Raw genomic sequence first — 13,876 nt, 5'->3', positions numbered from 1 at the left:
TACCTGAATCCATAAAGTAAGTGGAGGAAAACATAGGCAGAACTCTCCACAACACTGAACCTAAAGACATCTTTAAAGATGAAACACCACCGACCACGCAAGTAGAAGCAAAGATAAACAAATGGGACTAATTGATCACTTGATCACTTGGCATCCCGTTACTCATCGATTTGTTCAAGTGGGCACCATTTGTCCCTGTCATGTGCCAGTGTAGCCCAATGGTGTCTCATCGCTCCAGGAACACAACGAGCCTCAAACTGATAGTTCAGGGTCTTGACGAAGAAGTCTGACTATCTCATAGGCGAGCGGCCATGTGATCTTTTGACATCCCGTGGAATCCAGTCAATAATGGCTCTAGTCCAGCGGTCATCTCCAAATCTCATTACATATCCAGCCAATCTGATTTTCAACACCTTGGCAAACGAGACAATGCCCCGGATTCTCAATTGTTGACGGAGATCGGAAATCTGGATTCCTTCTCTCACTTGAGTGAAGCGTGATACTCCAAGCATGGCTCTTTCGATTCCTCTTTGGGAGACCCAAATAGCCTTCTCATCCTGTTTTCGTAGGGCCCAGGTCTCTGAGGCATATGATAATGCAGGAAGAATGGTGGAATCGAAGAGATGTGCCCAGAGCCAGAGGTTCTTCATCCTCTTAGCTATTTCTTCGACGCCCTTGAAGGCGTTCCAAGCCGTTCTCTTCCTCCTATGCAACTCAGGTGGCAGATCATTTGTCATGTTCAGTTCTCAACGTAGGTACACATAACTGTTGCATTTGGAGATGTTTGTTCCGTTGAGAGTGAATGGAACGTCTGGAACAAGTCCGTTTCTCATAAGCATTATCTTCATGAGATTCAACTGTAGTCCAACCTTTCCACGCACACGGTTGAAGTTAGCCAGCATTTGTGTCGCTTGGCTAATGTTTGGTGCTATTAGAACGATGTCATCAGCAAAGTGGAAGTGGTGTATTTGCCAAATTTCTATCTTCATCCCATTCCTTCCCATTCCAGTTGTTGCATGACTTACTCGAGGGTGGCACTGAAGAGTTTTGGTGAAATGGTATCACCCTGCCGAACCCCTCTCTTGACATTGATGATCACTTCTTTGTAGAATGGTGAGGTCCTGGTAGTGAATTTGTAATACAGCTCACAAAGGATCCAGATGTATTGAGTTCGAATGCCCTGTTTGGCTAGGGCTTCGATGACCGCTTCCATCTCAACAGAATCAAAGGCCTTTTTTAAATCAATGAACGTTAGAGGGAGTGGCATCTTGAACTCCGGAGAAACCTCAATGAGCTTGGTTATTGTGTGGATATGGTCAATTGTGCTGAATCTTTTTCAGAACCCGGCTTGCTCGCATGGTTCTGCCAATCCTATTCAGGATGACCGGAGTGAACCACTTGTAGATGACAAGCAGGTAAATCCGGCAATAGTTGCTAGTGTCAAGGATGTCTCACTTCTTGTACAGTAGAACAGTCCTGCTGGTTGTCCATTGGGATGGAACCTTGCATTCAGACAGGCAGTGTGTGAAGAGCCGAGCCACTGTATTGATGAGCACTGACAGCAGGTTCTTCAGGTGTTCAGGTCTGACCGTGTCTGGGCCGGTGCTTTTTGCTTCTTTACCGACAAAATGGCATGTTGGATTTCAGAAAGGAGAACGTTGGGAATAACATTTGGTATGTGGAATTTGGTATGTGGGCAGGTGGACATGGCTATCAAAGAGATCCAAGTAGAAATCATGGATAATCTTCTCCGTTGCCCTCTGGAAGATGTGATAGATCCATCAGGACATCAAAGGGCAGTCATCTTGGTCTTGTAGTTGGCGAAGGGAAGGCGGGCATTGAGAATGCTTTTTTTCCCAGCTTCTGCTGCATCAGCCAGCACTTCTGCTCTTCTCTCTTTGAGGTCTTTCTTTATCACTTCTCTGCACTGATTTGTGAGCTCGGACATTCACTTGTGGTTGCCTGAGGCTTGCGCCAAGCCACGTTGACAAATGAGCTCAAGAGTTTTTGAAGACAGGCATCTTTTCGTGGGTGTCTCTCTCTCTCTCTCTCTCTCTCTCTCTCTCTCTCTCTCTCTCTCTCTCTCTCTCTCAGCGTTCCTTGAACAATAATGGAGGTGCTGAACCAGTAGATCATATTCTTCATCAATGTTGTCAACGATGGCATCTTCCCATGTTGCCACAATAATGCCAAAGAGCTCCCAGCTGGTGGTTGTTCTGGGAGTTGTTTTCTTAAACTTTGCAGCCCTTTCTCCCCACTCTGTGAAGTAGAATTTCGCATGAAGGAGATGGTAGTCCTTTTGAATGAATGCTTTTCTGTCTTAGAGATAGATATGCAAAACTGGAATTCCATTGTCATATGGGAGCTCAATTCTGAGTTTACTAAGTACCCTCCATACTGTTCTCTGTAGAAATTGGACCAGACAATGTCCCCACCAGCAGTGGGATGTAAGTTACTTTTTCTCCATATCCTTACCAACACAGATTGTTTCCAGTAATTTTTAATGTGTGCCATTCTCACCGGTTTAAAATTATATCTCATGTTGCTTTGACTTGGATTTTCCTAATAATAAGTGATGATGAGCATTATTCCATGCACCTGTTGGTCTTTTGTTGGTCTTTCTCAGAGAAATATCTGTTCGTTTCCTTTCCCATTTTTGATGGAGTTTTTACATTTTTTGTTGTTGATTATGTTATGTGAGTACTTGATATATCTTGTATCTCAACCCTTTATCTGACGTATTGAGTGCAAATATTTTCTTTTTCTCAGTTAGCTGTCTTTTAGTTTTAGCTCATTATTTCTTTTTCCATATAGAAACTTTTTATTTTGATGTAGCCCCCATTTGTTCAGTTTTGATTCTGTAGCCATTGCCAATGCCATTGTATCATTGAAAGTCTTTTGAGATCGAGGTCTTGAACAACTCTGCCAATATTTCCCTCAGTATACTTTATATGGAGCCATAGCAGAGTGGGTAGGGCGTTTGCCTTGCACGCAACCAACATGGTCGACCTGAGTTCGATTCCTCCACCCATCTCGGAGAGTCCAGCAAGCTACCGAGAGTATCTCACCCGCACAGCAAACTACTGGAAAACTACTCGTGATGTATTTGACATGCCAAACACAGTAACAAGTTTTACAATGTTACTGGGCCCACTCAAGCATTGATGAATAACGGGAGGATAGTGATAGTGATACTTTATAGATTTGGGTCTAATCTCAGGGTCTTTGATCCATTTTCAGTTAACTTTTGTGTAAGGTGTGAAAAGGTTGTCTGTATTCCATTTTATGCTCTCAACTCCTCTGTCAAAAAGTAGCTGACTGTATATATAGGGGCTTGTCGTTGGATTTTCTATTCTGATGTGTTGGTCAGAGAATCTTCCTCTGTTCTAGTACCACACTGTTTTGGTCACTATGACTTTATAGTATACAAGGAGATGCTATGCAAGTTAGGTAAGAAGATGCTTCCAAGTTTCTTCTTTTTCAGTATGATTTTGGCTATCCGGGTTTTTATGATTCCACACAAACTTTGTGATTAATTGTTCTAAGTTCTTGAAGAACATTGCCTAAATTTGGATAGGGATTACATTGAAGTTATATAGCAGTTTAGATAAATATACCTTAGCTCAGACAGTGAGTTTGAACTAAGGGTTTGAACCTATATCCTTACCTTTATTGAACAACAGGTCAAGCCACTGATACATTTTTCAGGAGCTGTTTCATGGCTTGTGGAACAAATTCAAGATTGATTGCCTCATACTGGGTGGTCATCAGAACACTCAGAGAGCAGCTTGTAGCCAGCACTGTCTGAGGGTGTATTCATTCAACTTTCATAGCAAGCCAGTGACCAGCTACGTAGAAAGCATCTCATATTTGCCAGCATCAGGGCTCCACTCAGCAGAGTAGGTCTCATGCATGGGAACATCCAGCACCAAATGATGTTCCCACCATCCAGTGTTCCACCTCTGACCTCATCCTGTGTTTGGCTAAAACCTGAAAATACCATATGGGATATGGGAGGGAGGACAGAGAGAAATGGTTGTTCTCATTAAAACTTGACCATTTGGTATTCTCTAGAGATGTTCAGTGTCAGAACTGATTGTTCAGATTTTACCTCACAGTTCACATTTTTCAGTATTTTAGTCAGTGAACAAAGGAAGGTGGGGAAGGTGACTTCTGCTTAAACAATATAATTAATTGCTTGCATGTATGAAACTGCTATTCTTGCAAATGTGTGCCTTGAAACTTAGCTCTTGGAAGAGAGCGCCCTGTTTCATATAAGAGCAGTTCACTGCCAAAATTGTTCTCCAATTATATAATTGAAGTTGAATATCTGCTTTGCTTCTGGGGGTCTGTAATTGTGGCTAGGAAGAATGAGCCTCTATAACTGGTCTCCAGTAAAAACCCTGGAAATGGAGTCTCTCATGAGCTTCCTTGGTAGACAATATTTAAACTTTCGTGACAGTGTGTTGTGGCAATTTGGAATAGGGTATGTCCTAAGTGAGTCTACTAAGAGAGGACTCCTGGGAGCTTGCTTGTTATTTCCACTGGACTTTTTCAAGTTTCTTTCCATTTATAATTTTTTTGCTTTGTGTCATTTTGTTCTAATAAATCACATCTGTGATTTATCTCTTATATGTGGTCTTTGTATGGACATCGTTTCCTTTGCTGAAGATATACATATGAATCTTAGTACTATCTTTTTCTGCCAAATAAAACTTATTCTCAAAAAAATAACAAGAGACAGTAATGCTAAATTCTTTTTTTTCCATTTTTTATAATTTTATTTATTGAATCACCGTGAGAGCAGTTACAAAGCTTTTGGGTCTAAGTCTCGGTCATACAATGGAACATCCGTACCTTCACCAGTGCCCATTCTCCACTACCAAAAACCCCAGTATGCCCCCATCCCACACCCTCCCCTACCTGTGGGGCAGATGATTTCCACATTACTCTCTCTCTACTTTGATCACATTCAATATTTTGACACCAGACCCACCATTATTATTTGTGATTTTACCCCAACACTCAAATCTGCTGAAAAGGCAACAGTAGACGATTTGTTTTCTATTGCTAGTTATGAATAACATATGATGTCACGTGGCTGCAGTAGTGACCACGGGATTTTGAAATTCCGAAATTTTAACACTTAAATCTGGAGGGATTTTTGCCAAAAGCCACTGGGTTTCGAGATCTGCTCCTGAGTCTCTGGGATCATGGCCGATGAGTAGCTTGATGAGGAGCCAGAGAGGCCGTTTGTGGGCGATGACTTGGGGTCTCGTTGGGGTGGAGAGGACAGGCCCGGCTCCACCCCATCCCATGAGGCCCAACAAGTTTCGTCACTGTGGGCCCAAGCCTTACTGTCCAGTGGCCTCTGGAGGATGATGGCCACAGAGCCACCAGAAGGAAACAGGCGGAGGGACAGCACCCTTTCCCCCCTGGGGTGGCCCGCCAACAGTAACCTACTGCGGGGTCCAGACACATTTCTGCCAAAAGCTGCTGGGTTTCGAGATTTGTTTCTGAGTCTCTGGGATCAAGGTCGTTAAGCAGCTTGATCAGGAGCCAGAGAGGCCATTCGTGGGCGATGACTTGGGGTCTCGTTGGGGTGGGGAGGACAGGCCTGGCTCCCCACCCATCTCATGAGGCCCAACAAGTTTCGTCACTGCGGGCTCAAGCCTGACTGTCCAATGGCCTCTGGAGGATGACAGCCACTGAGCCGCCAAGAGGGAGCAGGCGGAGGGACAACACCCTTTCCTCCATGGGTTGGCCAGGCGACAGTAACGTACTGTGGGGTCCAGACGCCTTTCTGCCAAAAGCCACTGGGTTTTGAGATTTGTTTCTGAGTCTCTGGAATCATGGCTGTTAAGCAGCTTGATCAGGAGCCAGAGAGGCCATTCGTGGGCGATGACTTGGGGTCTCGTTGGGGTGGGGAGGACAAGCCTGGCTCCACCCCCATCCCGTGAGGCCCTGTGTGTCTCGTCACTGGGGGCCCAAATGTGACTATCCAGTGGCCTCTGAAGGATGGCGGCCACTGGGCCGCCAGGGGGAACAGGCCAAGGCATGAAACCTATTCTCACCTGGGTTGGCCCAGCACTGGTAGCCTACTGCAGGGACCAGACGCATTTCTACCTAAAGCTGCTGGGTTCCAAGATTCGTTTCTGTGTCTCTGGGATTGTGACCTTTAAAAAAGCAGTTCAATCAGGAACCAATTATATAGCTGGGCCGGAGGTGGTTTGTGGGTGTGTTTCCCACATACTTAACTTTTGGCCATTTGCTTTCTTGGTAAACTTTGCCCCAAGTTTTTGGGGTCTGGCCAAAGGCACAGCAGCAATTTTGGGGTATCTGAAAGTCTGACATTGCCATCAGGCTGCTGATGCACTCACCTCACAGGTACAGATCAACCTTCTGGCGGCACCATACCCCTAATAATGCTAAATTCTTACATTGATTCTTATCCAGTTAACTTTCAACCCAAAGAGAAATCAGCAGTTTCTGAGTTCATTCATGAGTGAAACAAAACCATTACACCTATGCTGGAAGGCTTGATATTTGTAGAATGACAATTGATTTGTCTTTTTTTTCTTTTTGGATCACACCTGGCGGTGCTCAGGGAACCATATGGGATGCTGGGAATCGAACCCGGGTTGGCCGCATTCAAGACAAACACCCTACCCACTGTGCTATCTCTCCAGTCCCTGATTTGTCCTTTCTCTTCTGCCACAAGGAGCTTAGATTTATCAGGTTACACCCATCACAGTGCTCCTGAGTCACTTCCATTCCTTTGTTTATCTGTAACCACTTCTATGCTCTTCACCCCAACCAGTTAATCAGCTTTTCCCCTAGTCAGAATCTGTTAATTTGTAAGGTTAGATCCTTCTAGGACACTGAACTTGTATTGTAAGTTATTATTATTTATGTAATATGTCAGTAACATTAATTGCCTTTCTCCTCTCTATGTCTTTTGAATAGTTTACTTTAATGCAATGTCCTTTTTATATAGATACATGAAGACAGTTAATAACTTAGGATTTAATTGGCTTTGAATATTATTCACTCCCAGACATCTGCTTTCTCGATTTAAGCCTCAGTTGCCCTTAGTTCCTAACACCCCAATAGCAGGGTCCCTACGAGGGACTGAATGGAACCAGGGCAAGCTGTGAGTTACTCTGGCACCGAAATGGGCCAGGCCAAAATGCCACGATTCTTGACTATAAGTTAAGAGTTTGATCATAGACAAATGCTCTCATGAGCAAAAGTAACAACGAGACTAGGACCGTGTTAGGGATAGGAAAGACTATCTGGCCTTAGCACTGTAGTCTGAGATCGAGATGGCCCTAGGAGAGCAATCCTATAAGCCTAAAGTATTTCTTACTCTGTCCATACAAAATGATTAATATGAATGCTTATATGTTTGTTGGACAAGGAGAGGAGAAACACACCCAGGGGATTCCGTTCTAGACTGAGTAGATCTGCAAAATGAGAATTTGTCCTAGAAGCCTCTTTTCCCTGAGGGAAATAACTCTACCCCTATTGATTGTGAATACCCCTATGTGTAACTGTTACCCCAACCCACTGGGGCTGGACTGAGCTGTCAGGGTGAGCCCATATAGACTGCGCTGCACAATGGGCAGTGTTAGGGTGCAGACCGAGATCTCCCTTTAACAACAAAGAGACTCCAGAGGCCCATGTCACAAGACCCAAGATTGCCCTAAAAACCAGGACATTCTTGTGACATGGTCTTGTGAAAGACATCTGGCTATCTGGTCTGACCCCCACCCTTCTCGTGACTTGCAACTCGGGGCACCTGTATCTGAATTCCTTGATCAGGGGCAGAAAAACAAGTTATTCTGCAATGTGGGTTCCTGTAAAGAGGATCTGAAAAAGCTATCTAGACCTGTTCCTCACAGCAGGAACATAGGGACACATGAAAATGGGCAAGATTTCTCCTGCGTCCTGACTAGTTTGGATAGGCTGAACATTTTTCCCCTTCAAACTGCCTTCAGTAAATAATTTCAGTATACCATAAAAGGTAAAAAGGCCCTCCCATTGTTCATTGATTTGCTCGAGCGGACCCAGTAACGTCTCCATTGGAGACTTTGTTGTTACTGTGTTTGGCATATTGAATACATCATGGGCGGCTTGCCAGGCTCTGCCGTGCGGGTGAGATACTCTCAGTAGCTTGCCGGGCTCTCCGAGAGGGGCGGAGGAATCGAACTCAGGTCGACCATGTTGGCTGCATGCAAGGCAAACGCCCTACCACTGTGCTATCGCTCCAGCCCTTTTTTAACTATGACTTTTTTTTATTAGTGAAACACCATGAGGTACAGTTGTAGACTTACAAATTTTTGTGCTTGAGTTTTCGTTGTACAATGATCGAGTACCCATCCCTCCACCAGTGCCTATTCTCCACCACCACTATTCCCGGTATCCCTCCCACTCCCCTCATACCCCCATCCCACCATGCCTCTGTGGCAGGGCACTCCCTTTTGTTCTCTCTCTCCTTTTGGGTGCTGTGGTTTGCAAAGAGGCATTGAGTGGCAATCATGTTCGGTCTAGAGTCTACTTTCAGCATGCTTCTCCCATCCTGGGGGGATCCTCCCAACACCCCCCCCATTTGGTGCTCCCTTCTCCATCTGAGCTGTCTTTACCCCTAGAGTGTGAAACTGGCCTCCAAGCCATGGAGTAAACCTCCTGGTATTTATCTCAGCTATTCTTGGGTGTTAGTCTCTAATTTTGTTACTTTATGTTCCCCAGATGAATGCAATCTTTCTATGTCTGTGCCTCTTTCTATGTCTGTGCCTCTCTTTCTGACTCATTTCGCTTAGCATGATACTTTCCATGTAGTACCAATATACCATAAGAGGCAGTTTTCCTTTTCTCACAGACCTGGCTGGTCTTTGACATGCAGACCTCATGTGCTAGCCAGGCCTGATCTTTGGGATGTAGATTCCAGGCTCTAGCCAGACTAGTCTTTGGGATGCAAATCCAAGTGCATGTAGCCCAATAGAGGTTTCAGTTTTGGTTTTGTATCTTCTTCCCAGAGGCAAAAATTACTGGCCTGAAGATGCAAAGAAACAATGTCTGTTTTGCTGCCTCAATGTTCTTTCTGTAACTCTTTTTGATGACATCACTGCCTTGCACCCTTTAGAGGTACCATGATCAATAAAAGGAGATTTCAGGGCTCTCTAAGGAAACACAGGTCTGAGAGAACCTGGGCCCTCCATGACATAAATTTCTTTCACGCTCCTTGTCTCAGTGCTTCCCACTGAATAAACGTTCACGCAACACCAACCCCTTATACTGGAGAATATAATGAGACTGTAAGAGTGGGCTAGGGGAGGCAGAGGAGAGGCAGCAGTGAATGGAGAGAAGAGTGGAATTAACTGCAACTAAGACCAACCAGCCTGGCCCTTGTTTCCTTCCTTCGCCTGCCCATTGCCATCGACCTCCCTGGAGTGGGGGAAATGGCCTGAGACTACCACTGAACACCGGGTGGTGGGAGAGATAGACTGCTGCTGTCTTTTGTGTTTACACAGATATTTTCTTTAATATATTTTCTATTGCCTTTATGAAAGTTAGTAATAAATAAAAGCCAATAAAGGATCTATGTGCATTTGTGTTTGTGTATCCACCCATCTGCCTTAACCTTTTTGTACCCTTTTTCATCTTTAAGAGATGGACCACAAACAAATTACCAAATAGGGACATTTCTTACTTTTCAAAAGGATGAGTTTACACAAAGAAAAAAGTTAGAATGTTTCTTCAAGGGATTCTTAGAATATATTACTGTGTTCATCCTGCTATTGTCTGTTTGAAGCCCTTATGAGTTACACGAATTTATGCATAATTTGTTTGAATAGCTTGATCAAATTATCATGCATTCTCTACAGGCAAGTCATGTTAGTACATCAAAAACACTCATGTTTTCCATAATTCTCTAGATTGCTGCAAAAGAGCTGAGACAGTGAGGACTATGTTAGCAGTTTTAGAAAAAAGCAAAGAGATGAATAGAAATCAACATGTACACAAGGATTAAAATTGAAAAAAAAGAAAAAGTAACTCCAAACAGACATTTTTCTCAGTGTGCATCTTGCCACTTGGAATCTTGCCTTTGCGAAAGTCTTCCTTGCTCTTCTTCCAACTGTTGTAAGTTGGATGCAAGTAGAATGTATGTTGGATGCAAGTGGAAACTCACAATACACCATATTGCTTAATATCCAAGATTAAGTTTGAAAAAAAGGTTCTTAGCTGTTTCCACTAAAATATTCTACTCTCACACTGAAATAACTATATTCTGAAACTCCCTTATGAAGCCATAGAAATCCTGATGTCTGTGTTACAGCTCGCCTCAAAAGAACTCTCAGTTAGAAAGGAGTACACTGTTAATTACCGATCTATGAATAGTTGAGATTTAAGTTTCTGTCGATTTCAGTGTTTTCTTCTCTTTTTTCCCCCATCTTTTATATTAAGTCAAACAATATTTAAGCAAATAAAAACTTATTCAAGTAATACAAAAAATGTTGTTATTTTAGTCTAACAGTTATTTATTGGAAAATTGCTGTAAGACTCTAGAGTAATAAGTTGGTTGCCCTTCAAGGAGACAGCATTTGATGTGGAAAAAATAGGGGAAAAGCAAGATAAATAATAATATATAGATCTAAGTGAGAGCAAGTATACCTTAAAGAATGACTGATTATGTATACTGACTAAGCTCATATAAATGAGAGTACCTTTATTTTTTTATTATTATTATTAGTGAAACACCTTGAGGTACAGTTGTAGACTTACACATTTTTGTGCCTGGGTTTCAGTTCTACAATGATTGAGTACCCATCCCTCCACCGGTGCCCATTCCTCACCTCCAATGCTCCCAGCATCCCTCCCACCCACCCCCCACCCCCCTCCCCCATCCCACCCCTGCGGCAGGGCATTCCCTTTTATTCTCTCTCTCCTTTTGGGTGCTGTGGTTTGCAGCTATCATGTTCGGTCTATAGTCTATTTTCAGCATGCATGAGAGTACCTTTAGATTCTTCTCTCTTACTTGTTTTTGGAGCCCATACCTAGCTGTGCTCAGGGCTTAGCTTACTCCTGGTTCTTCACTCAGGGATCACTCCGGGGGGGAAGGGGGAGATGCTACAGACCATTTGTGGGATCAAACCTAGATTTGTTGTGTGCAGGGCATGCATCTTACCTACAGTACTTTTCTCTCTCTCTCTCTCTCTTAGCCCCTAAATTCCTCTCCTTTCTTTACTTCGGCCTTCAAAGAGTCACAGATCCTACAAATTTTATCTTTCTAATTTTGTCAGGTTTTTCCTGCTCTTCTGTCACACCATTACTTCTCATCATCCCTTGTTTGGACTGTCAAATAGTTCTTAGTAAATAGACGTCCTGATTCCTTATTTCTTCTAGTCGATCTTGAGTCAGCATCTTTAACGACAGAACTTATGTGACTGTCAAAAGGACAGGTGGGAGGAAATGTGGTGGGGTATGGGAGGAAACCTGGGAGCACTAGTGAAGGGAAGGTGACACTGGTGGTGGGATTGGTGCTTCAAAATTGTACATCTAAGACTCAACCATAAATACCTGCAAATCATGGTGCTTCAATTTTTAAAATGTGGAAAGAAAAATCATTAATTTAAATGCTAATAACTTGTTCTTGCACTTACTTTTTTATATTTTCTAATTCACGACTTACTAAGGATCAACCCTGCTTATAGGGAGACCCCATCACCTCTCCCACCTCATCCTATGTACACCCATTACCAGAACGTTCCTGCAACTTTTCCAGTTAGGTCACAGACAAACTGTTTTTCCTGCAGGAAAATTCTCCTGAACTTTTCCTGAAAGGCTCCTTTACTTCCTCAAGTCTCAGTAAAGGGAAGAAAAAAGGAGGAGGGAAGAGGGGAAAAGGAGAGAGCAGGGGAGCAGAGGGGAGGAGAGAGCAGGGGAAGGAAGAGAAGTTTGCTCAATCTCCAATGTAGTTGCTTATCTCTATGGTCTTCTTGAAATACATTTTCTTGATTTCTTGAAATACATTTTGACTGATTTAATCAGGCTTATTAACTTAACACATATTATTGAACTGAGTTTGAACTGAGTTAACTAATATAAAGATTACTCTTTTATTTCTTCCAAGCACATGGATTCTCACTACATAAAACAAGTTTGGGGTGGCGGGGCGTATTGACTAATTCAAGACAAACATGTTCTGGGATTTGTTTGTTTGGGCCTTCGAAACAGCATTCAGGGAACTCAGGGTGATTTTCAGGGATGTCCCAACCAGGCCTTGGGATAAAGCTCAGCTCAGGCCCAGCCACACTGCTCAGAGGCCTCAGGGACTGTTTGCCACAGTGCTTGGGGAGCCATGTGGGGCTGGTGGTCAAACTCAGATCCTGATACATGTAGGCATGTACCCCAATCCTTGAACTCTAAATATCTCCAACCCTGAGACTAAGACTTCAAACATGATATATATGTAAAAATGATATATAAGATGCATCTTAATTTAATAAATATATATATTTTATATATGATATATGTGAAATATGATCTATAAGAAAAATATGATATATAAGGAGATGTATCTTAATTTAATTAAAATATTAATCATAAAAGCCTTGTCATGTGATCAACTATTTATTTATTTATTTATTTATTTTTAGGGTGGAAAGAAAGGAACGTGCCCGATTGAAGACAGTGAAGTTCAATGCAAAACCTGGAGTGATTGATTCAAAAGGGGTAGGTACAAAATAATGAGACATAAGTTCTCTCAGTTGTCATGGATGTAACTATGATGTTAATATTTATACTTTCAGTAGTAACCAAATCATGGAGTTTCCACACTGTGGAACACTGTTATATTTGTGACAGTAATGATGAAAGGGATTAAAACAAGTGTAACAAATCTTAGAGTAAGCTGTTGGTCATCAGAAAAAATGAGCTATGATGTTAGTATATTATTATAATGAAGAAAAAGAGAGTATAAATGTTTTTACTTCTTTAACTTTTTCATTTCAAATGAAATGTTCTGAAAGGAAGATGTGATGGAAGCAAGCTGCTCATTGTTAAATACATTTAGTCTGTAATACATTATAAAGTTAAGACAGTGGCTGTGGAAATACAAGTATAAGTCAGCTAAGTGAATACACGTATTGTTGTGACAGACATAGAAAAAGAAGAGTATTAACAAACTTGGATCACCAAAATTGAAATATCCATTATATGCATCTGTACATCTCTTTTTAAATGTCAGTTTATTGAGATGTATCATCCAGTGTACAAATTTAAGTATGCAACCTACTAGTTTTTAAATATATTTATAATTATGCAGTCACCACCACAATTAATTTAAAATAGTTCATCTTGTCTTAAAGAAGCCCTATAGCAGTGACTTCCCTTTTACTACAATCCCTACTTAGCTCCTTCAACTATGAGTCTATCAAGTATCTGGATTTTCCTAGTCTATATTTTCATATACATCGAATTATAAACAATGTGGTCTTCTGTGAGTGCTTCTTCCAGTTTACATAATGTTTTCAAGATGCATGTATGTTGTAGCATGCAGAAATACTTTTCCTGTTTATTGTCAAATAATTTTCCATTATGTAAATACACCTCATTTAATTTATTCATTCATAAGTCGATAAATGTTTGAATTACTTCCATTTTGTGACTAGTAGACATAGTGTTTCCATCAACATTTTTGTATAAAGTTTTTTTTTGTAGACATACATTCTTATTGCCATTGGATAAATACCTCGGAGCGGAGTTGCAGGATTATATACATTAACATTTAAGAAACTGCCAGACTGTCTATTAGAAAAATGTCTATTCAGATCTTTGCCCATTTTTTAATTTGACTGTTTTCTTGTTATTGTCA

At 42.0% G+C, this 13,876-nt stretch overlaps 1 protein-coding gene across 25 annotated transcripts in view; it reads left to right on the top strand.

Annotated features, from left to right (window-relative positions):
- Positions 1-13,876, top strand: part of DLG2 (discs large MAGUK scaffold protein 2) — a 1,600,462-nt gene that overhangs the window by 1,519,609 nt on the left and 66,977 nt on the right. For all 25 annotated transcript variants that reach the window (XM_056115953.1, XM_056115951.1, XM_056115947.1 and 22 more), the window contains one exon: positions 12,660-12,735. In XM_056115953.1, coding sequence (XP_055971928.1) covers positions 12,660-12,735 — 76 coding nt within the window. The remainder of the gene's footprint in view (positions 1-12,659; positions 12,736-13,876) is intronic.

The sequence above is a fragment of the Sorex fumeus genome, unplaced genomic scaffold (genome assembly GCF_029834395.1).
Source record: "Sorex fumeus unplaced genomic scaffold, SorFum_2.1 ptg000030l, whole genome shotgun sequence".
In the NCBI taxonomy this organism is placed as follows: Eukaryota; Metazoa; Chordata; class Mammalia; order Eulipotyphla; family Soricidae; genus Sorex; species Sorex fumeus.
The sequence above is the reverse complement of the archived record's forward strand: the minus strand, read 5'-3'. Positions and strand labels throughout refer to the sequence as shown.